The sequence below is a fragment of the Dermacentor albipictus genome, chromosome 1 (assembly GCF_038994185.2).
Source record: "Dermacentor albipictus isolate Rhodes 1998 colony chromosome 1, USDA_Dalb.pri_finalv2, whole genome shotgun sequence".
Classification (NCBI taxonomy): Eukaryota; Metazoa; Arthropoda; class Arachnida; order Ixodida; family Ixodidae; genus Dermacentor; species Dermacentor albipictus.
The window spans coordinates 293,897,239-293,922,877 of record NC_091821.1 but is presented as its reverse complement, the minus strand read 5'-3'; the positions used below and the strand labels follow the sequence as shown (position 1 = coordinate 293,922,877).

General features: G+C 47.2%; 1 protein-coding gene across 9 annotated transcripts in view; it reads left to right on the top strand.

The window, feature by feature from the left end:
- The window catches only part of LOC135921904 (peptide transporter family 1-like), a 785,940-nt gene that overhangs the window by 520,305 nt on the left and 239,996 nt on the right, over positions 1-25,639 (top strand). For all 9 annotated transcript variants that reach the window (XM_070531433.1, XM_070531432.1, XM_070531435.1 and 6 more), the window contains one exon: positions 11,506-11,605. In XM_070531433.1, the coding sequence (XP_070387534.1) occupies positions 11,506-11,605 (100 nt within the window). The remainder of the gene's footprint in view (positions 1-11,505; positions 11,606-25,639) is intronic.

Here is a 25,639-nt window from a genome sequence, read left to right as displayed (position 1 = left end):
CTCCGGAGGGAGCTTTGTCGCAAACGCACGCACGTCACTGGGCACAAACAGGGAAAGGGGGAGCGTACGCTGACTCCGATCGCATACTTACTCCGTCCCGGTGTGGTCATGCCAATTTGGGTGGCTGACAGGTGATGGCCTTATCCATGCTAATTGCTCAAACCTCTGATGAACGAGGTACTCCCGCGCTGGTCACAAATCATCCGTATCTAGAACCATTTTGACGAGGCCGTCGGCCCGTTCCCCATAATCGCGCGAGCGGTGACCGGAGGGTGTCGCGATGGGAACTCCCGATCACAAGAGCGCAGAGAATCGTTGGCAGTCCGGTGTGTTTGACGTTCACGTTATCTGCGTTGAGCGGTAGTGAGGCAAACGAAGTCAATGCCGGCACGATTTACTTGGCTTGCAATTATATCAATCCGTGACAGAGCGTCAGGGACGGAATTATTGGTACCACTGATATGCCGGATATCAGTCGTGAATTAATAGATGCAAGCTGGCGAATTTCGCGGAGAGTAGGTGAGGAACTGTTGGATGTAATAGTATAAATGAGCGTTTTGTGGTCGGTGAGAATAAACAACTGACTCCCTTCGAGATTGTGGCGGAAGTGGTGGACTGCGAGGTTGAGTCCTAGCAATTCACCACCGAAAGTGCTGTAGCGGGTTTCTTGCGGTGTTGGCTTCCCTGAAAAGAAAGATATCAGCTACCATATTCTGCCTACCAGTTGTTGAAACACGGCGCCAACAGCTATGTCAGAGGCGTTCACCATAACGGTCATTGCAGCGAGGTTGAGGGTATGCCAGTAGAGTAGTGGTAGCAAGGGCGTTCTGGGCAGAGATAAAAGCAGATTCAGGAGCATTAGTCGACGATATAGGCGTGCCAGCTCGTGGTGTGCCAGAGAGTAGAATTTGCAGAGACTGTAAAATTGAATCACAATGAGGAATGAAACAGCGATAGCTCAGAAATGCCCGTAATTACTTGGTGGAAAGCCGACGTGGGAAATCTTTAATAGCTTGGACACGGGGTGGAGTGGGTTGGCTACCATGCTCGTCTACCCATTGGCCCAATAAATCGAGAGACGACACGCCAAACTCTCTCTTCGAGATGTTTGCAACCAGACCATATTGACAGAGGCGTTCAAACGCATTAAGACGCGGTAATCGCCACACGGTCGCCAATCACCCGTCTTGTTGGGCAGCATGTGTAAAGCAGATGACCAAGGGCTAGCGGAAGGACGAACGAAGCCCAACTCGAGCACGTATAAGAATTCCTGCTTTGCAATCTTGAGACGGTCTGGTGCTAAGCGGCGAGGTTGGGCGTATACGGGTGGTCCTTTAGTCACAATGCGGTGCCTGATGTTGTGCACTATTGGACGGTTTGGCGAGGGGGTGAGAGCGAGGGCAAAGGGGTGGAGACGTGGTGATACCTTGTAAGGACGGGTTTGTCGAGGAGTCAAGATAGCGGCAGTTGCTATGGTCGACGAGAAGGTTAAACTTCCACAGAAAATAAGCGCCGTTGATCGACCCGCGGACGTCAGCGACGGTGAATAGCCATCGAAAAGGGCGTCGCAGACGAAGGTCAAGAGTGACAGATTTCTGGCCGTACGTTTTAATGTTAGAACCGTTGACGGCAGTGCGAAAAGACTTGTCATGGCGATGTATTCTTCGGTCTTGAAAAGTAGCGGGAATGACACAGATTTCCGCACCAGTGTCTACAAGATAGCAAACTTTCGTGAAAAGGTTGGTGACGGACAAGAGACGGCTTGACGTCGGGCCAGTAGCACTAGCGGTCATCAGGGACTGGCCCTACCGTTCCCCGGAAAGTTGCCAGGCTGATGGCACTGCCGTGCGCGAGTGCCGGCATACCAACAAATAAAGGGAGATGGCGAGCGTGACACGTTTTCTTTCACGCGACGAATGCCGCTGCTGATGGTTATTCGCCCGAAAGCGTAAGGCAGCCAACTGGTTAGTTAGCTCCTCTACTTGCGCAGCAAGGTGCGTGCTTGAGCTGTCGGGTTCCTCAAAGTGTAAATGGGGTTGCGTCGCAACGGGTGCTAACAACGGTCAACATTGGATATCACAGGATGGAAAGAATCCATAATCTGGTCTGCCATCGTCGCTAAGGGCTCGACAGACGTCGTATTAGGTGAGGCACATAAAGTTATGCCTACCTGGTTCGGTAGATGCTGTAAGAAGAGCTCCCGAAGAATTTTCGATTCTGTTGAAGATGGACTGGTTCCCAGGAGTTGGGTCATGCGGCGAAGCAGCTCAGTCGGTTTTCTGTCATCAAGTTCCTCCGATGAGAGGAGCTGTTGAATCCGTCTCGACTCAAGTCTGCGCACCACCGCGCAGTAGCACCTCTCGCATAAGGGTATCATCGGGCGGAGGAGCTAGCAAAATGTATTGGACAAAAGCTGCAGTGGTCGGGTTAAGCGCATTCACGACGTTGTCGTACTTGACCGCGTGAGATGTGACTCGTTGACGGCGAAACTGCGTCTCGATGTGGACGAACACCCGACGTGGTTGCTTAGTGGCTATGGTGTTGGGCTGCTAAGCACGAGGTCGCGGAATCGAATCACGGCCGCGGCGGCCACATTTTGATGGGGGCGAAATGCGAAAACACCCGTGTACTTAGATTTAGGTGCACGTTAAAGAACCCCAGGTGATCCAAATTTCCGGAGTCCTCCACTACGGCGTGCCTCATAATGAGATCGTGGTTCTGGCACGTAAAAACCCATAATTTATTTTAATTTTAATGTGGATGAACCAGAGTTCACAATCCGAGGGCCAGAAATCGGGAAGTTTCAGTGCGGCGACGGAAGACGTTCCGTTTTCTTCAAGGCATCGTTGTTCGGCGGCCGGTTCCATGGCGTCGAGAAAAAACTTGGTAGACGTATACAGTTGCGATGTGGTATCACGTCCGTGTTCACCAACTGGTAGGAACAGATGGCCCACAAACAAATGCCATTTATTAAACAGATGACTGAGTTGATGTCGTGGCTACCATCTTCGAGCCTATAATCCTGATGATGATTATTATAATGACGATGATGATGGCCTCATATTATGGCTCGTACCTACACTGGGGGATTGGCCAAGAATTGCGTGCTGAAGCGATTACCAATTCTTTTGAATTGTTGTTTAGTTGACGGAAAAAAATAACAAAGAAAGATAAGGAAACATACAAAAACTAATAAATTTCAAGAGAACAATAAAAAAGTTATTCGTTTTGGTGATTGCATGTAACCGCAAACGGTATCAAACACGTCCCTGTGGCTGACCCCTATAACTGACGCACCGAAAGATAGTATCATTTATAATGATAACATTAACCTTAATTTAGCAAGCGGAAGCTCTAGATGTCTTTTTCTTAACAATTTGTATCGCCGACATACCAAAAAGTAGTGGTCTAATGATTCTATTTATTGCCAGTATGGACACAGAGGCGATAGCGTTAGACCAGTCAGTGTAAATATAGGTTTAATCACTGCTTCTAATTGTCTTGATGGGCACCACTGGATTTTGCACGGAAATTTTAGGTGCTGATAGTCTGTCCATATTGCTATTAGTTCATTGACATCTCTACAATTAGAATATTTTCTATATCTAATTGCTGTTGTGTGTGCCACTACTGGAATAACCGGAATTATAGGTCCACTCAGGTGTGCTCGCTCTAATAAGTCTGCCATTCCATTTGAATGTAAGCCACAGTGGTCAGGTACCCATAATAGTTTTAGAGAATTCAACTGTGTAGGAACTAATGCTAGAAAGATCTTTAGAGTTGCCAAATTGGATGAAGCTGTAAGCGAAGTACAGACCGAAAGGGAATCTGTTGTAATAACCACACTTATTGAGTTTGAAGGCAGTTTCCGAAGCGCTCAAATCACTGCTAAAAGTTCGGCTTCAAAAACGGGTGTGAAATCTGGCAGTCTCAAGGAGAATGACCAGCCAGCGGAAGCGGACAATGCCTACGCCCGCCCTTTCATTGTTCCATGAAGCGTCTGTACCTATTATGCTATTTGTTTGTACGTGCGCTAGGTAATCTTGCAACAGGTTATTTAAAAAAGTGGCTGATTGAAACCTGGATTTTGGGGGGAAAATGTCATCAAAATCTATCTTAATATTCTAATTTGATTTGGTTGATGGAATTACCTCTCGAATGTTCACATTCAGGTTATCTAATTGTTTTTGTACAAATATAATCTGTGGAGTGTGAAAGCGAGGCCAATGAGCAAGGAAGAAGGAATTTGGATCATTATTAAAGGCGTATTCAGATCGTCTAAGCGGCAAGCTGTGAGATTTTAGAAATGATTGAATTGTTAAGATGTGAAATCTGCAGGGCAACGTTGGAAGGCGCGCTTCTTGATAGATAACATTAATAGCCACAAACCTGGGGAGTCCCAGACACAGGCGCAGGGCCTCACGCTTTAAAACAACCAGAAGCTTTATTTTATAAGCAGGGCCGCCTGGGAACTAGACACACCCAAATTCCAATATGGGGCACATATACATTTTATAAATCATCACGAGCGAATCCCTACGTAGTTCATATTGTCGGTTACTTATTCTGCGCAGAATACCTAAAACACGTTGTGGCTTACCCGCTACACTTTCTATGTGCGGACTCCAGTTGAGTTTTCTTTTATATGTAATTCCCAAATATTTTAGAGACTCCACATGTGGAATGGGTTCTTGCTTATAAGCTATAGAAATTGAAGCCGGATCCACGACCGGGAACACTAAAATTGCGCTTTTGCTTACATTTATTTACATTTACATTTAAGCCATACCTCTAGCATACTCATGTATCTTTCAAATTTTTGGTATAAAGTGCTAATGTCAGTGGCGGCCGCAAAGAATGCAATGTCATCTGCATACACGTAAACGTGCACGTCCTGACAAGTGGGGATGGAGCTCATTAATATACAATATAATATTGAGGATAGGACTGCTCCTTGGGGAACACCGCGAGTCTGTCTGAATTTAGAAGAGGAACATCCGTCCTTGAAGCAATAAAATTCTGCCAACCACGCGGTAACATAATTTGGAAAATTACGACGCTGCAGAATGTCCAGTAAAATTGAATGTTCAACGTTGTCATAGGCTTTAGCTATGCCTAATTTCACCAAAGCAGAATATTATCTCCTTTTCCGGGCAAGTTGGATGCAGCTCTCTAAGTCAGCATGGGAACACTATATTGAGCAGTTAGCGCCGAAGCCTATTTGATTTGGACTTAATATTAAATTATCCGTCATTCAGATAGTAATTCTGCAATGTAATACCCTCTCTATGTGCTTGACCATATTAGAAGTAAGAGAAATTGGTCTGATGTTTTCTATGTTATAACCTACTCCTTGTTTTGTAGGTATCGGGATTGCTTTAGCTACTTCCCAATCGTCAGGTATCCAGGCTTTGTGTAAGGAATAGTTTATAACGTTTAGAAGGTCTCTAGGAGATAGATAGAATAAAATGTTTGTCATGTGAATGGTAATTTTATCAGGACCAGGGGCTGACAAGGGTAAGTTTCGAATCACTTTAGCTAATTCCGGCAATGTAACTTCAGTAAACTTTGATGATGGGGCTAATTTTTGCAAATTATAGGACACCGATGACGTCAATCTACTCTCCAACCCTTTAGCAAGGAGTTCAAGACATTTTCCCAGTTCATCGGGAGACAGATTGACGTAATCAATATTAGTTGGCGATGGCAGAATTTTCCGATATCTCATATAATCAAACAACGATTTTTTGTTTTTAGATTTAGAAAGGAAATCATAGTGTTCCCTATCATAATCCTCTTTAGCTTGAGCAACTGTATGTTTAAATACAGCAGCGCGAAACTTGTAATCAGACCAATTTTTGGGGCGCTGGTTGTAGAGGAGCTGCTTCCAAGCTGCCTGTCGGCGTCGGTGGTCTCGCGTGCAGTTTGTATTCCACCAAAGATTACAAGATGTTTTCTTTGCAGATGTAACACTAAATTCAGCCTTTATGTATGTTCTTTTAATTACCGCACAAAGTTTAATAGCCTTGGTGTCTTCATGCTCTTCAGAATAAGAAGCCAAATGTACCTTAAGATCGGATTTAAATTTATTATAATCTACAAATACGCGTACCTGGGAGCATGATGGCATAATCGGGCAAGCAATTTCAGCCATAATTGCAAAGTGGCCACTGTTGGTGGCACAGTCCAAGGCTGTCCAGGATGAGCTAGTGAAGGACGAACTTACGAAATTTAAATGGAATGCGGAAGGGCACTGTTTACAAATGTATCTAGGAATTCTACAGTTCAGACAAGACAGATTATTATCTATTGTCCAATCCCACAAACGTTTTCCACATTGGTCAGTTCGAAAGCCCCAGCACGCGTGATGGGAGTTGAAATCTCCAAAAGGAATTTTGTCCTTACACCATGAACTCACTGTTGAATCCAAACATCGAGTGTTCTGCACACCTGCCGCAAAGTATAAATTTACTAACGAGAAAAGTACACACCCTGGAATGGTTATATTTAATGAAAAAATTACACTTTCGGGCGACATATGTTTATGTGAAATCTTCGCCGTAAGGCTAATTCTGTTATTGATAAAGAAAGCTAAACCTCCGATGGATGGTCCAGTCGGAAAGATTGATAGTTATTCAATTGAAAAGATTGATGTCCTGAAAGCCATGTTTCTTGCAAGGCAATAATATCCGGGGAGAGTTTCGATGATATATACAGTAATTATGTAGCTACAGAGTGAATTGATCGGCAATTCCAATGAAGAGCTTTGAGACCTATGGTTGCGAAAGTATGGACTAAGTAACTGCCTTACTTAAAATGCTTTCCTTTAAGAAATCTTCCTTTGTTAGGCTGTCTTTCAGATATTTTTTTTGTCTTTGACTGAGTTAGAGTCGTAGCTTTTTATAGAGAAAGGGGATCTACATCGTTTTAACGATCGAGGATCCATGTCCATTTCATCTGCGCCCTGTGTGATATCATCGAAGCCTGCGCGTTGGTTCTGGTTGACATCGACGGATGACCTACAATTTGGGCATCTTGGGACGTGCAATTGGCGGTCACTTCTTAATTTGAAGGACGTGGACAGTCAGTTTGAGGACTGACGGCTGTTGTTCCGAATATCTGCGCCATCTGGCTAGTTAGAATTTTTGTCAATGACTCGCAAAGGTTTCCAACGAGGCGTTCCATAGCTTTTTCCATTGCCCTTTCGATGGCGTCAGCAATAGAAAGTGAAAGAGATGCATCCGTGGCTGTCGCCTGGCGGGCTGTGACACCGGCGTATCCCTGTGTCCTAGCATGAATTTCAGTTACGGCTTCTCTACGGGAACAACGTCTTTGTTAAACGATTTCCGGCATTTTTATTTCCAGTGCCTTTGCTGAGCAATTAGAATAATTAGCAGAGTGCGCGTCATTGCAGAGGCAGCATCTTTCTTCCTTGCTATTGCACTCGGTAGAATTGTGCTCTTCACCACAAATTCGGCTCCTGGGAGCTGATCTACATCCTTTTAGGGTGTGTCCGTAGCGCCAGCATCTCAAACATTAGAGGGGACGAGGGGACAGAGCTTCCACTCTGTAGATTAAAGGCCATGCCTTTATCTCTGATGGCCGAATTGTCCCTGTAAATATGGCTATGACCGACTCAGTAGGATCCTGTTTTTCTCGACCACGCGTCCACACCAATAAACTAAAATTACACCCGCCGGTGAAAGCATCTCTAATACTTCAGCCGGTGTCATGTTCACGTCGACGCCGCGGACAAGCCCTTTCACACATGCCAAGTGGGGAGGAATAGATGCGCCCACCGGATTGGCGGCGAACAGCGAACACCCTAAAAGGTCTTGTACACAGGACTAGTCTGCAGAAAAGCAGAGGATACCACCTTTGCCAAACTGACGGACCTCAGTGATGTTCCGGAAATAAGCCGTCACCGAGCCCAATTCCACCTGAATCGCTTTTGGATTATTGATCCATATGATTCCGCCATTGTCGAAACAGATCCGCAGGTAACGCCTGCAGAGGAATAGAAGCGGACCAGGGGAAGGTCCCTGGTGAAGAAAAGGGCATCTGCGTGGCCTGATTAGCTAAATAATAATGAGACTAGCAAAACAGTTGACAATCGATAAAAGAAAAAAAACAGCTACTCAATCCTTGGCCAAAACCCTGGGAGGTAAGAACAGCTCCGCTGGAAGCGGTCACGGAACCACCGATTGTGAAAAACGATCGGGCAAAGCTTCTTGGCCCTTCGTTTTCGCCTGATGGCGCTAGTCCGGTCCCTTCTTCCACCGCGGGGCTCTATGAGTACTGTCCACTGCGGCTTATTTTAACGCGATAGCGTTAAGGAGCTCGTGTCACAGGAAAGCCAGTGTCGTCGGCGTTGGCCGTGAGCGAAAAATGGTGGAAGGCAATTCATAAATAAAACAAAACCTGCAAGTGGGCTGGTTGGGAATCGAACCAGGCTCTCTGGAGTGTCAAACGGAGACGCTACCACTCAGCTATGAGTTCGATGCTCCAAAGCGGGACCAAAGCGCCTCTAGTGAATGCGGTGTAGCCTTAAAAATGTGACGTAGAAAGTTATACTGCGGTGTATATCGGTATTTATGAGCATGTAAATTACAGAAGTCGCAGTTAAACACGTAGCGAAGTTCGTTTCCATGACATTTCTTCTGCGCTTGTCGCGCACGCAGAGCCATCTTGCGTCAAACACAGAAGAGCCCCTCCTCGCAGCGTACGGCGCTGCCCCGACAGCTGGCGCGCCACTCGCCCGCTTCTCGAGGACGATCCCATCGAGGTGTCAGCCCCATGGTCGCGTCCGCCTTCATGGCGCGTCGCTGCCCGGCTGTCTGTGTCGATCACGACGTTTGACTCGCGTAGATCGTTTCACCCTCCGAGACACCGAGTTCTCTGGTTCCTTCCGCTTGCTCAGGCGCACGTTTCGTCATTGTGTGGCTCGAGAGCATGCCGAGCGAATGAATGGGTGGTGCGAACGGGGTGCGATAATGCTATCGCGTTCCACTCTTGAAGGCGAAGCTTAAGCGTCCTCCAATTTTGTCGATCTTTGTGCATCGTTTTCGATTACGACTTCACTCTTTCCACCTTCGAGTGAGTCTGTGGAGGGCCTCCCATAGGTGTAGGAGCCTCGGGTCCAGGTGAGAGGTGTTATGTATTGTGGCGATGATCTGAGTGTGCGTTTTTAGGTCTTGCATAATTTTTTTTTGGTCCACTCGTCATATGAAGTATCACGATTCCTCCCGCGGGACTTTCGGGCTTTCCAAAAATGAACCCCGTTGATGACGTGGTTTTAAACGGAACAGCGCGTATTTTGACAGGGACTAGGAGGGAGGCATGACACGTCCTTGTCCTGTCAAAATACGCGCTGTTCTGTTTAAAATGGCTTACCAACTCACCCAAACGTCCGTTTTAATGATGACGTGGGCCAACCCAGCATGTCAGAAGCTGCAATGCTTCTGACATGGATACTGAGTCGAATGAGGTCGTGGTCGGAGCCGACGTTAGGTGGATGCAAAAGGATAGAAAGTTGGGCGAGTTGCTACGGTAACATGGTCTTGAATTCTAGCGCGAAGTGACATAGAGAGAGAGAGTAGAAGTAGACAGGACGAGCGCTGAAAGGACGGATGTTTGTCCACGATGCATCCAGTTGTCCTGCGATCAGCGAAAGGTCTGCGCAGGTGTCTCGCGACGTGCTGATGCAAAACTTGGTTGATACATACGGTTCGTTGATGAGGATGGTTTTGGTTGATGGCGATAACCATTTCTTTGCTTCCTTGTGTACCGTGCTTCTAGCTTCACATCTGGTGGCGGGAAATTCCCGAGGATGAGTTTGGTAACGTTCTTGGCGAGAAAGAGTGACTCTCCAATTGTTGCCCTTATTTTACGTTTTTTGCATGGTGTGCAGCAGTAATGATAGAGGAAGAACAGGTCTTTGCGTTCGGTATAGACATTCACTAAAGGCAACAGCCACCCACGTTAGGAGCAACATCGCACTGCACCTTACGCCACAAAGGGGTGCGAGCACACGCAAGTGTAAATTCTCTCCCTCTCCAGCAAATAAAACTCCCGCTGAACGTATACCTCACTTACAACAAGATGCGTCCTCGAGCCAGCATGCCGACTGCCTGCGAAATATGGCGGTGCGCATGAAAAAACCGCGCGCCCTATTGGTACGACGTCAAGCATGCGAGGGAGAGCCGAGGCGCGCGCCAGGGAGGACGGCGCTCGCGCAAAGCGGGGCAGCGCGCTTCTCCGCCGCTGCGGCTAAGCGCGACCGCGCGCGTCCTATCTTGCAGGTTTTCTGCGGTGAGTTCGAAGACTAGCCGAGCCGAGATAGGTGGTGGCTTCTTGTGCGCTGTGTTCTCGCACGCCTTGTTCGCGTTGAAGCGAGAGCCATCAGGAATTCACTCGCCACCCCTCGTCCTCATGCCAGCGTTCTGACAGCGAGTGTCGGCAGTAACCGAGTGAGATGTATTCATGTTTGCCTGTGCGCGCGTTAAACCGTGCTTGTTATTTAGTTTGTATGCGAAAGTTTACAGCATCTGATACAGCTAATAACACTACTACCCTGGCTGCGTATAGCTGTTTAATAATTTCTTATCGCAATCAATTATTCGCCTTTCAGCTGAAAATGCGGCAGCTTTTTCTACGACGGAATGTTTTCTCCCAACCTCTGCAATATTCCACCCCGTGAAATGTCGGAAATATACGGCAACGGTAGATTTGGCTAGTTAGTTGATTGCAGAGCAAAGGAGGAAAGAAAATTGAAAGTGTTCTTGCCTTTCCCTTTCGCTGTAAAGATATGAAAATGTAAAATGTCTTTCTATGGAATTATTAGCTAAAAGCGCGAAATGAATTTAAAATACCAGTAGGTATATTTGATAGACTAAGCTTTAAAAATTAAGACGCTTTATTAAGCGTGCAATATTTGTTTCAACTGAAATTTTTGAAGCCGTCACAAAGTAAAACAGATCAGCTAACCTGTCTAAGATGTTAGTTAATGATATATTCGGCTGTGTGAGCAGGTTTTATTCTCTAGAAAACAACTTATGAGCGAGTATTAGACCCGACGATGCGATGTAGTGACTATGTCCGCGTTGTTTCCGACCTAACTAGGTTCTTTGAAGGTAATGGAGTATCCAGTGTTTTCCCAGGGAAACTGGAGCTCAGAAATTTACCGAAGGGAAAGTATTTCCGCGTGAGAGATGTTGGAATATTCGTAAGTGGCATTCTTTTCTGATGAACAAGGTAAAACGAGAACAAGGTCAAAACGAGAGCCAACGCTTCGACACGTGAATTTGTCTTTTTCTAGGTAAAAGCGGGAGCCAACGTTCCGACAAGGGGACCTGTCCTTTTCAAGGCCTTTTCAAGTCCCCTTGTCGGAACGTTGGCTCCCGCTTTTACCTTCTCGTTTTGACCTTGAATGTCCCGCCTTCTCCGTGTTTTCCCATTGTTTCCTGACGTATGTTCGAGTGTGATTGCGACGTGGCTATTTTTCAGCTGGATTCCCATGATTGGCCTAGCGGTCATCGCTTTTGGAACCGGCGGCATCAAGCCGTGCGTGTCCGCATTCGGAGGCGACCAGTTTATGCCAGGGCAGGTGAGTCTCTCCTTGTTGTCACCGGGCGAAACCAACAGGCTGCTGACGAGTATGGTCGTTTGCCGAAAATACACATACCTTCATGAAACACTGGCGATAACGGCCGCTCACGTGAGTCTCCCACTGGCCACCCAGAAAACGAGGAAAAAGAACTGCTGTAGACCTGTGAGCGTGTTTATGCCTGGCTGCTTGTGGACACAGCCAATGTACGCGATGTCATAGGGAGCACCTTTGTCAATATCTAAAAAGCTAAAAAAAAGCGGCTTTTCCCGCTCTAGGTACCTAGAGAAAGAAACCTCGAAACTCATTATGGAGCACACAGAGCGGTGTGCAGACATCAACACCAACACCAGTAAGCACATAATTAAGCAACAAGAAACGCCAATGTATGAAAGCCTCTAACCCTGCAGCTAGAATAGAACTGGCAGAACTTTCGAAGTTAATCAACTGGCATAAGGACGTATAATATGGATAGAATTGCATGCCCTCAGGAACTGAGGAAGCCTAAAAGCAGTGAAGAAGAAACTAGGAATTGGCAAGAATCAGATGTATGCGTTAAGAGACAAAGCGGGCAATATCATTGCTAATATGGATGAGATTGTTCAAGTGGCTGAGGAGTTCTATAGAGATTTGTACAGTACCAGTGGCACCCACGACGATAATGGAAGAGAGAATAGTCTAGAGGAATTCGAAATCCCACAGGTAACGCCGGAAGAGTAAAGAAAGCCTCTGGAGTTATGCAAAGGGGGAAGGCAGCTGGGGAGGATCAGGTAACAGCAGATTTGTTGAAGGATGGTGGGAACATTGTTCTAGAAAGACTGGCCACCCTATATACACAATGCCCCATGACCTCGAGCGTACCGGAATTTTGGAAGAACGCTAACATAATCCTAATTCATAAGAAAAGGGACGCCAAAGACTTGAAAAATTATAGACCGATCAGCTTCCTGTCAGTTGCCTACGAACTATTTACTAAGGTTATCGCAAATAGAATCAGGAACACCTTAGACTTCTGTCAAGCAAAGGACCAGGCGGGATTCCGTAAAGGCTACTCAGCAATAGACCATATTCACAGTATCAATCAGGTGATAGAGAAATGTGCGGAATATAACCACCGCTCCATATATAGCTTTCATTGATTACGAGAAAGCGTTTGATTCTGTCGAAACCACAGCAGTCATGCACGCATTATGGAACCAGGGCGTAGAGGAGCCGTATGTAAAAATACTGAAAGATATCTATAGCGGCTCCACAGCCACCGTAGTCCTCCATAAAGAAAGCGACACAATCCCAATAAAGAAAGGCGTCAGACAGGGAGATACTATCTCTCCAATGATATTCACAGCGTGTTTACAGGAGCTATTCAGAGACCAGGATTGGGAAGAATTGGGGATAAAAGTTGGAGAATACCTTAGCAAGTTCCGATTTGCTGATGATATTGCCTTGCTTCCTTGCTTAGTAACTCAGGGGACTAATTTCAATGCATGCTCACTGACCTGGAGAGGCAAAGCAGAAGAGTGGGTCTAAAAATTTATCTGCAGAAAACTAAAGTAATCTTTAACAGTCTCGGAAGAGAACAGCAATATACAATAGGTAGCGAGGCACTGGAAGTGGTAAGGGAATACACCTACTTAGGGCAGGTAGTGACGGCTGATCGGGATCATGAGACGGAAATAATCAAAAGAATAAGGATGGGCTGGGGTGCGTTTGGCAGGCATTCTCAGATGATGAACAGCAGGTTGCCATTATTCCTCACGAGAAAAGTGTATAATAGCTGTGTCTTACCAGTACTCACCTACGGGGCAGAAACCTGGAGGCTTACGAAAAGGGTTCTACTTAAATTGAGGACGACGCAACGAGCTATGGAAAGAAGAATGATGGGTGTAACGTTAAGGGATAAGAAAAGCGCAGATTGGGTGAGGGAACAAACGCGAGTTAAATGACATCTTAGTTGAAATCAAGAAAAAGAAATGGGCATGGGCAGGACATGTAATGAGGAGGGAAGATGAACGATTGTCATTAAGGGTTACGGACTGGATTCCAAGGGAAGGGAAGCGTAGCAGGGGGCGGCAGAAAGTTAGGTGGGCGGATGAGATTAAGAAGTTTGCAGGGACGACATGGCCACAATTAGTACATGACCGGGGTTGTTGGAGAAGTATGGGAGAGGCCTTTGCCCTGCAGTGGGCGTAACCAGGCTGATGATGATGATGATGCTCAGGCAGCTGAGTACACAGCATGCGCATATACATGCTAACTGAAAAAAGCCCATAGGCACAGGCAGCCACGGGCTGAGTTTCTCACAGCCTGTACACTCCAGGGATGTCCTTGCGAATCGTCGTGGGCCTGAGTTTTACAACGAAGCGGTATACAGCTGCCCTCTGGCAGTGGTGGATGTCCGCTGGTCTACGCGTCGCATCGACAAGAAAAAATTTTAGTCTCGTGTTTCTCGCGAAGGCTCTGTAGCTCTCGATTTAATAAAGGTATCTTGCATAAAATTGTTCCTAAATTTGCCGCTAGGGGAACTCTATCATTACGCGGAGTTTCATTTGCTTGTAATCATTAGTTAGTTCACAGTGAAGTTGTAAACGTTGCAGAATTCCCGTGGCTGTCAAAACACGGCCGTCTGCGGAGGTAGCACGGTTACGGAAGACGGCTGTAACTCTCGTGTTCTCGAAACTATCCCGAAACAAATTATATCACAATTAGCCCCTAACACGACTGCAACATTACGCTGAGTTGCATCTACTTTTCTTAATTCCGTAGTTCACAGTGAAGTTGTAAATATTGTGGAATTCCTGTCTACCATGCGGCGGTAGTTGAACAGGTGACTACTCTATAAAAGATTAGATCACTCCACAGTCAAAATATATATTCGTTACCTGTGTCCTTCAATAATAATAATAATAATAATAATAATAATAATAATAATAATAATAATAATAATAATAATAATAATAATAATAATAATAATAAGACCTATTACAACGACAGAAAGCTGAGCTAGTTGGTAAGGATTCATTATGCAAGAAAAGGTGAGGCGTGCAGGCAGTACGCAAGAGAAGTGGAAGAGACGACACGGCGTTCGTGTTGTCTCTTGTGTCCTGTCTGCACACCTCACCATTTCATGCATAATAAGGCCTATATATAAATAGATGCGTCGAATGAGATAAACACAGCACAGCTTCGCTGCTCGTCCTTCTTCACAGAGTGGAAGAACTGATCAAATCCAGCCTGCAAGTAAAACCTATGCGAGGCCATCTCAATACTTATTAGGGCCGCGAAGGTGCCCAACGTTGCAGCATTCCAGAAAGAGAGAGGAGGCCGCCACCCTGATGCATTGCGTGAGTGCATGGTGCTGCACTCACAGGAACACGAATAAACGAGACGCACAGAGCTTGCGTTCTTCTCGTAAAAGCTCCCGCGTGCGAAGCACCGTACAGTCATCGCATACCGACTGTGTTGACGCAGTTCTCTCGATGTTCTTTCGAGGGCGCAGCACATGGGGGAACGGTGATGCAGCAGCCTGCATAATTATAAGAGAATACGTAATGCGAAGGCACGTGCGTACAGTAGTAAAGGGGACGGTGAAAACTGAGGTGGTATCACTCTTAGAAACGGGAACCGTTGATCGCATTAAAGGCAAACTAAGAACAAACACATAGTTTTGCTTCCGACAAGTATTTTGAGCTCACAACATTTTTTTTTATTGAAAAACCAAGCGTATCTTGTTACGTGCATGCCATTTTGTAGCGCAAGGACAACGGCAGGGAGAAAAGAAAGCGCTCACCTTCAAACAAATTAAGTTGTTGCCCATGCAGTGCTCTGTTCTCGCTTCTTTTCCCACCAGTGACCTTGCGCTCTTAGTCAGAACTTTAAAACACGTTTATCAACAACTCCAGTGTTATACTGTTCTTCATTTGGTAAGTTCCAGGCGTAGTATAAAGTTGGTTCACGAAATGCATAAGTTAAATTCGCAAACTTAATATACAAGGAGTATTTACTATGGCAACGCATACAGAAATGGCTACGAACTAGAACCACCACTGCATGCCAGGTGCATGCAGCCCCTTTCTTCCTCCCGAGTGACGCCGAGGGGAACCGACGTGCCTTCTCAGCGCAGCAGGAGCAGCGCGCCAGAGGGACTCGTTATTTGAACGTTCGCACATTCGGGTGCTAGAAGTGTTCGGTTAACCCAGCAATCTATATATCTCGATCTGTTTGGTTAGATATAAGTAGTTGGAGAATAATTGTATTTTTTTTTTGTCTTCAACTAGAGCTGTTTTCGTACTACGCCTTGTTAGTACAAGACGATGGTCTGCGCTAGGAGAAACCCATGCGTGCGTTGTTCTGAGTGTGAGCATTACTACGCCTTTGAAGAAACGCGGTCAGTACGCAACAAGCGGAGTAGTTTTACAGCGAAGCCTGTTTATGACTTTACTCGCGGACAACGTTATGTGGCAATGAAGGGAACGCTACTGTGGCCGAGCTTCTGCACATGTTTTACCGCGCCAAGTAGTCCGCCAGCGTTCTACAGTGCTTTTGGTTGCTCGGAACGCACGCTGAATCGATGCACTTTCCACGTGCAAAGGTTTCGCGTCTGCCCATACGTAGAAGGGAAACGACGCAAAATAAGTTGACGTTTGCATTCAGTAGTCCGCTTTATCTTATTTAATTGTTGCTCGTAGGGTCCTTATGTTTTCTTGTCTCCAGACTAAACTAAGGCGTTTGGAAACACGGCACTCTTTTCAGAAGCACTCTCAATTGTGCGCGCTTTGCCTCCGTAGCTTTCCCTTCATTGCCGCAGAAAGTGGTCCGCGAGTATAGGGTCCTGTGCATTTTTGTTCAGCGTGTGCAAACCGATCTCGGAGATAAACCAGGGTGTAAGCACTCCCCCAAATTGCAAACAGTAAGTTTAATACCTTGGGCCAAAACAGAACCCGTATCAGATATTACGCTGATAACAACAGATAGTACACTTTGACCCGCGTCGGCCATGTCTACGTTCGCAACGCCCTCTCTTTGTCGGCGTTCCAAGCGCTTTCGCATCTCCTTCCGCTCTCCCGTGGTGGCCGTCCAGCGAATGTCACGCGTGTCTCTGGCTCCTCGCGTCGGTGGTCCCGTCGTGCACGCGAATGCACGATAAAGGAGCTCGTACCTTTCTACAAAATTCTGTGTCACCTCTATGTCGTGTGTTAAACAGCTTCGCTGGTCATCCGTCTTCACAGAGTGAAATGGCTCATGATTGTTATCTGTAGGATTTGTGTGTTATGGTCACTAGACCGCCTAGAGCAGGAGAAGGATAAGCTAGCCAAGAAGGCTGGAAAGCTAGAAAAGGAACTCAAGAGCGAACAGAAGCAGAAGGAGGAGGTAGAAGAATAGCTATCCAACGTAGAAATGAAGCTGAAGGGCGGCTTTCCGCTAGGCAATGGTGAACGCTTCGATGCAAGCACGGCCGACGGGGCTGGCAACGAAGAGAACGCAGGTAAGGAAGCCGAAACCACCACGCCGGAAACCAGTGGCGGACACGTTAGGGATGGTCATGAAGGGCCTGCCACTGATGTACCGGCCACGTAAGACAACATAGCAAAGAGTGAGGATGAGACTGGCAGGAGGGAAATCGCGGCCCAGATGCAGCTTTCGGTGACAAGGAGGAGGAAAAGCGTCAATACATTTTGGTATTATTAGAATGACGATCAGACGCTGGAAGCTTTCATGGCGGTAAAAAAATTTTGTTACCGCCATCAAAGCTGTCAGTGTCTAATCTTCATTTGAAGAGCACCAAAATGTATTGCACCAAAGGAGCAGCAACCGTGCAGCATTCCAAGGAAAACCGAGGTTTGGCGCGCCCCCGACTACCGCCCGCTCTGCTGCCGTTGCGGAGAAGCTGGCCATGTGTACCGCCGATGCCCATACCGTGACTTGGGACTGCGAGGGTTCGCCGTCAACGCGCCGCGTCTACAACTAGGGAACCGCCCTCATGACATCGCCGACTACGTTGCCGCCACTCAGTGGAGTTCTCGACGACAGTCCCGTTCGCCTTCACCAGGCCGCTACCTGTCACGGCAGCGCCAACCATACACTGGCTCATACCGGGGTGGGTCGCAAGTCCATATCCGGAAAACTAAAAGCAGCAACTGATAGAGGTGCGGTTGCTGTATGTCGAAATGACGAATATCCTCCGCCGCCGACGATGGCGCTTCCTGATCCATTTCGACGATGCAGCAGGGACACGCCGCCACCCCGACGAAGCCTGATAGCCAAGAACACGCGGAAGAAAGAGGACCTGACGATGCCTCGTGCCAGCGACAGGTCAGCGCGACGCAGCCGTGATCTGACGCCTAGACCTGACTGCAGCGCAAGGCAGAGAACCACAGACCTCGACGTGCTTCTTGACAGACACGAAGTCTCCGCGCTTGTAGACGCTAGAGCGGACTACTTCACACTCAGTGGATTTATTCACCGCCAAGTTGAAGAAACTCCAGGCTGCCCTCAGGACGGCCCTCAGCACCGTCTTCAGCACGTTCCTCAGCAAGTCCTGAGGGCGGTCCAGTCAGGACGGCTCTCGAATTTGAACAGCTGGATGACACCTCCTAACGCCGACTGAAACCTGCACGGCAAGAATTACAGTTCACGACCTGACCTACCCTACCACGTACGTTGTCTTCCAACAGTGCTCGCGAGATGCAATTCTCGACATGGACTTCCTGAATCAACACGCCTCAATCATCGACCTGAGGTCGAAGTCGTTAACGCTGTCCGCAGACCAACTGATACGTAGGAGAGGCCTTCCAGTCAGCGTGCCTTGAGGGTACTTGAGGACCCAGTCAGCACCCTGCCTCGCTCCAGCATTGCCGTTTCCGTCGGCAGCGAATGAGCCGCGGACATAAAAGGCGTCATCGAGGGCGACCAACGTCTTATGCTCGACCGTGAAATTTGCGTCGCAAGAGGGATTGCTCGAAGGCACGCAGGAAAAGCGAAAGTGATGCTCACAAACTTCATCCAGGTGTTCAAGCACTTCAACAAGCGCACGACGATCGTGTACATCAAGGAAATTTTGGAAGCTAGCAATCTGTTTGTCCTCTCGGATTCTGCCGCAACTACCCTGAGGACCATAGTTCCAGAACCAGACTTCGACACACATCCAAGTCTCCCCATGAGTAAGCAGCAACAGCTCGGAAGTATTCCCCGACGATAGAAAGACTGCTTTCGACGTCATCAAGGATTCGGCAAACACTAGTTGCAAAGCATCGCACAATAGCCGAAGAGTGCGCTCGACCACTCCTCCAGAGCCCTTACCGAGTTTCGACGCGACAACGTGAAGCAATAAGGCAACCAGTCGAAAAAATTCTGCTCGACGACATCATCCAGCCGTCCAAAAGCCGGTGGGCATCTCCTGTTGTTTTGGTGTAAAAGAAGGATGGAACCCTACATGTCTGCGTCGCTTATTGTCAATTGAACAAGGTCACGAAGAAGGGCGTATACCCCCTCCCACGAATAGACAATGCATTAGATCGACTCTGCAACTCTAAATAGTTCTCATCGATGCATCTGAACTCTGCCTACTGGCAAATAGACGTCGATGAGATAGACCGCGAGAAGACCACCTTCATGCCAGACGGCCTCTATGAGTTCAAGGTCATGTCATTAGAACTGTGCTCGGCGCCTGTAACGTTCCAGTGCGTGATGGACACGCTGTTAGTAGGGTTGAAGTGGCAAACCTGTCTTGTTTACTTGGATGATGTCGTCGTCTTCTCCTCAAATTTGGACCTTAGGCGGGTTGCGACAGTACTAGAGGCCCTCAAGTCGTCAGGGCTCATTCTGAAGCCGGAGAAGTGCCGCTTCGGTTGCGATGAGCTTCTGTTCTTGGGCCACGTCATCAGCAAATCTGGAGTCTGCCCCGGCCCACAGAAGACAGCTGCCATCGCAAAGTTCCAGCAGCCCATCGACAAGAAGGCAGTACGTAGATTCCTTGGCTTGTGTGCCTACTACAGACGATTTGTCAAGGTCTTTTCACGCATCGCTGAGCCGCTGATACATCTAATTAAATGTGATGTCGAGTTAAAGTGGGAAACGCCGCAGGCCAACCAATGTCAAGAACTCAAACGACGCATGCAGTCGCCGCTGGTACTAGCGCACTTCGACGAGGACGCCGATAAAGAAATCCACACAGACGGCAGTAGCTTAGGCTTCGGTGCTGTCCTAGTCAAGAGGAAAGATGGACTTTAACGGCTGATAGCTTACGCTAGCCTGTCGGTGTCAGAAGCGGAATGCAATTATTCTACGACTGAAAAAGAATGATTTGCCATCATTTGGGCTACAGCGAAATTCCGCCCTTACGTATAGGGCAGGCCGTTCAAAATCGTCGGCGACTGTCACGCATTATGTTGGCTGCCGAACTTAAAGGACCCTTCAGGACGGCTGGTGCGGTGGAGCCTCTGATTGCAAGAATATGACATCACTGTAATCTACAAGTCCGGACCGCCTATGGCGCGCTCCCTTTGACGCGCTGCCGCCAGATAAAGATGATGACGCCTTCCCTGAAATATTGAACGCGGAAGACTTCACTGAACAGCAACGAAGAGAGCCGGAGCTAAAAGCCTCCTCGAGTATTTGGAAGGGAACATCGCTGTCATCCCGAGGGCATTTAAGAGAGGATTGTCTTCGTTTTCGCTTCAAAACAACCTACTCGTAAAGAACTTCTCACCCGTCCGCACCAATTACCTCATTTTTGTTCCCGAAGCACTGCGTACAGAAGTACTGCACGCCCTACATGAAGAACCGGAGGCTTGGCACCTCGGATTCTTGCGGACGCTGTGGAGGATACAGGATAGGTATTACTGACCGCGCGTGACCGCAGACGTTGCCCATGATGTCAAGGCGTGCCGAGACTGTCAGCGACGCGAGATACCACCGACAAGGCCAGCGGGATTACTACAGTCCATCGAGCCTCCTTGCTGACGATTTAAGCAGATCGCGATGGTTTCGCTGCCAGCCATTTCGACGTCGATATCGGGGAAATAATTGGACCGTGGCGACGGACTACCTCACTTGCTTCGCTGAAAAAAAAAAACTCTGCCGAAGGGTAACGCAGCCGAAGGGGCGAAATCTTTCTTCGCGAGCATCCTGCTGCAATATGGTGCCCCAGAAGTACATAGTTAAAATCATTAAAATTTTCGCACAGCATAATTAACGAGTCCTATCATACTTCAAATAATAATATTTGGGGTTTTACGTGCCAAAACCACTTTCTGATTATGAGGCACGCCGTAGTGGAGGACTCCGGAAATTTTGACCACCTGGGGTTCTTTAACGTGCACCTAAATCTAAGCACACGGGTGTTTTCGCATTTCGCCCCCATCGAAATGCGGCCGCCGTGGCAGGGATTCGATCCCGCGACCTCGTGCTCAGCAGCCCAACACCATAGCCACTGAGCAACCACGGCGGGTCTATCATACTTCAAAGACAGCTTGCGTATCTTTTACCAAACCTTCTTGCACGCGTAACTTACACGAGCTTAATCTTAACACTTTCTATGCCCGTGCAAATACTTTCAAGTACAGCTTCTTTCGCCGCACAATATAAGTCTGGAATTTTTTAGCTGGCTGCCTTCGTTCACTCCCAATAAGCGAATTCGAAAGTGCTCTCTATGAAAACCAGAATGTGTAACTACTTAAACCAGCTTTAGTTTATACTTTATGGGTCTGCATTGCGCTGTTTTGCTGCTTTTAGGAATCAGGGAAAACGATTTTCCAGTTCTTTGGCTGTCGTACAAATATTCTAAAAGTCATCTCCGGCCTCTTGGGATCCTGTGCGCAAACGTTGTTCTGCACGAAGCTTTCTTACTGCAGGCCGACCGAAAACTTGGGTAAAGTTGGTCTTGAAGACCAACCACGAAGTGAGGTCGGCTTCATGGTTTAGAAACCATAGTTTCGCAACGTCCGTAAGATACAATGCGACGTTTCTCAACTTGGTAACGTCGTCCCACTGGTTATGGGCACTCACTCGCTAAGACGAGATAAGACCAGATCACGCAAGGCACCGGCACAAACCAAGGTGGCCGGCGCCTTTGGAGGAGCTGGAGGAGTGCGTGCGTCGTCGGGCATGATGGGGGTTAGAGTGCGACTCCGAAGTTCCAGGGTGGTCGAAACCCAGCACCTTCACCACTTGCTAAGAGATTTATTAGCAACGGGCGCGAACGGGTAGCTGTCACAAGCGTTCGGCGAAAGACAGCAACCATGAGCTCATGCCGGTAGCGATGGTGCTGTGGCGCAGGCGGCTACTCTTCTTCGTTACACATTGTTTATTTCAGTTTATTTTTTGTTCACCACTGTTTTTAGCGACTCCTGCAATAGCCCTCCTATGGCGCTATTGTATGTACAAATAAATCATAAATAAAATAAGTGCTCATCACCGACAGAGGAACGGCCTTTACAGTGGAGCTCACCCAAGCATTCTGCAATACAGCCAGACAAGCCACAGGAGGAGAACTGCCTACCACCTGCGCACGAATGATCTTAAGGAGCGCCTGAACAAGAACCTCGCTGACATGCTAGCAATGTACGTTGACATCAAACACAAGACGTGGGATGCGGTCCTGTCGAATCTCGACGTGATCTCGAGCACGCCGAAAAAGCCCGACAGCTCGCCCGCCTGTGCATCAAGAATCAGCAGGGGACCGATAGCCGGCTCTACAATCTTCGACAACGATAGGTGGAATATGAGCCTGGCGACCATGTTTGGGTTTGGACGCCGATGCGCCGACGAGGACTTTGTGAGAAGTTTTTACGCTGCTATTTCGGACCCTACAAGTTAATCCGACGCATTGGCGTGCTCGACTATGAGGTCGTGTGACACGGCATTTCGCTATCGCAGCGACAGAGGAGCGCCGCTCACGACTTGAAATAGTCCATGTTGTGCGACTTAAGCCGTTCTACCAGCGCTAACGAACTTTTGGACTTTGCACAGCTGAACTTTGCACTATCTCTTTTCGGACTGTGCTAGTTTTTTTGTTTTGTTGATTTTGCTTATAAGTGTCCTTTTATTGTTTTCGCTCTCCTGTTCTGTTTGTAGTATCGGGACGACCCATCGTGGTTGCTCAGTGGTTATGGTGTTGGGATGCTAAGCACGAGGTTGCGGGATCGAATCCCGGCCACGGCAGCTGCATTTCGATGGGGTCGAAATGTGAAAACACCCGCGTACGTAGATTTAGGTGCAGGTTAAAGAACCTCAGGTGGTCGAAATTTGCCGAGTCCTCCACTACGGCGTGCCTCATAGTCAGAACGTGGTTTTGGTACCTAAAACCTTATGATTTCATTTTTTTAGCATCGGAAGGATGATTTTTGACCGGGGAGCATTGAGGCGTGTATTTGGTCATACTTTTTCGGGTGACCACTTCTCACTGTCGAACAAACAATACACGGGGGTGCATTCGCTCAGCGCGAGACCCACCCCCATGCACTCGAATGTTGTTTATAGTTTTATCTGCGGTCTGTTGTCACCGAAGCTCGTGTAATCTGACTGCACGTGTGACTCGCATTGTGCAGTGGAAAACACGCTGGCACGAGCGATTGCACTAGACCCTTCGATAACTCATGTATAAAAGCCGACGCTTGACCGGCCGATCAAATTTTCGACAATCGCCGACTGTGTTCGCCACTAACCCTGTTCTTTGTTTGTAGCCTCTTTTTGAGGGCACAGGTTCATCCAATGAAGCACTACTTTCGTTATTCGCAATTTGTTTCTTTCTTCGCCGTTACAACTGCATGACAATATGAATGAAAATAAAATAACAGAGATCGCAAAAAACATACAGAAGAAAATGAAGGCTTCTCCTACAGTAGTCTGGGGTTATAAGGATCTGGCAGACATTATGCAGCAGTAGATAAGGCAGACACGGCAAAAGATTGTTGGATTGGAAAGAAGAAACAACGTAAGTGATGGAACTAGTAAATGAGGGAAGCTATAGAAGAGCGTAAGCAAGCGTCGAGGGATCACCGGGACGCCAGAAATTTGGGATTCCACAAAGAAGAGGTGCTAGTTAGATGGATCAGATACCTAGAAAAGAAAAGGGTAGAGAGGGAGCTCGTGCAAGAGAAAATTAAAGGCGCATGTGAACGTTGAGCGCATAACAATCGCAAACGAGACAAAGGCGACCCAAGAAGATTCTGGAACCATATAAGAGCAATCGGAGCTCCAACTAAAAATTTGCAAGGGGCTTACAGGGATGAAGAGGGTAACACCTACGAAGGAGACGATGCACTGCGGTACATCACAGACGTTATTAGGGATAAATTCGGCATAAAAGAAAGCATAGTTCGTGCCCAAACCTATCCAACAACAGCAAAAAAGCTCGAGAGGTCAAAATTTTGCATACAGATCTTTTACAGAAAGACCCGACGAAATCCCCATAGAGATAACCCAAAATTTCGGTCCAAAAAGCAAGGCACTACTTACTAATGCCATTAAGCAATTGATTGAAACAAAAACAAAATTTGCTTGGATGGCCTGAAAGCAAGATGAACCTCATCTGCGAAGGTACATGGGATAAGGCTAGGAGGAGCTCGTACAAGCCAGTTACAGCAATGTCGACGCTATATAGAATGGAAATGCAAGCCATAAAATTAGAACTCTTGAAGTCAGTGGAAACAAAAATGATGTACAGGGAGAACTACACAATTGGTCCAGCCTCGGCAGACGCTTAGAGAAGAATATGTTTGTACTAAGTGCACAGAAATTTCAGAAGTTCAGAATAGACCTTTATCGATAGCATTTTTGGACATTACACGAGCCTACAACAACGTATATAGGAAATTGTCAAGGAAATTCTCAAGCGCGAAGGCACAGATGCTGATTTAGTGGAGTTGCTTATAGAGACTACTGTGTACAAATGGTACGGGAAAATAAAAAAATAATGAAATAAAGTGGTGGAAATTTTCAAAGAATTGAAGCAAGGACCTCCTCTGGGACCATTCTTGTTCACGCTTTATGTTAAGGGCATAGAAAAACGACGGGAGCACAGCGAATCAGGGATCAATTTATGATACATGCGCAATGCACAAATAGTGCAACAGAGGGTCCTCGCACTGATGTTTGCGGACGCCATAGTGCTACTAGCGGACAATGTAAGAGATTTACAGACACCAGCGCGTATGTGTGGCAACTCATTGACAAATCGAGCCCTTAAGTATAGCGTGTAGACGTCACGAATTACAAGGAAGAGACGGGTAATTACATCGTGTCAATTCAACGAAAAGCAATACCTATAGTGAAAACGATGAGCAAAACGAGAACAAGGTAAACGCAGGAGCCTACGTCTCGACAAGTGGACCTGTCTTCTTCAAGAGGCCTTGAAGAAGAAAAGTCCACTTGTCGACACGTTGGCTCCTGCTTTCACCGTGTTGTCGTTTTGTTCATGGTCTTGAATTTCCAACTCCCGCCTTACCCGCGTTATACCTATTATCAAGCAATAGAAATACCTTCGCTTTATATGTAAACAAACGAAAGACTTAAGAACCCACCAAGATAACCTGAAAATAAAGGGGAAGCGGAATGCAGCAATAACGAGACATAGAGCACTGTGTGGCCACAATAAGTATCAGGTGGTGCGTGGAATCTGGAAAGGAGTAGTGGTGCCAGCGCTAACGTCCGCAAATACCGTTCTGTGCTTATAATCAGATATCTTGTCGCGGTTGAAAATTAACCGAAGATCGGTATGTCGATTGGCTTTGGGAGTCTACGGTAAAACCACAAATGAGGGAACGAAGGATGACATCGGTTGGGCCTCTTTTGAACTCAGAGAAGCGCAGATCAAAATTAGCTACGAACAAAGGCTCAGGAACACGGATGAAAATAAATGGGCGGCTAAAGTGCACAAGTATCTGTACTTTAAAAGCGTGGGCACAGAGTTGAGGAAGAGGTCAAGAAAGTTGGCAACGACTACAGCGCAATTGAATCGGGAGCCACTAGATAGAAAGTAAGAGAAACATAGAGAGTGAATTAAATGCAAAGAATGGAAACAAGACAGACGATAGGGAT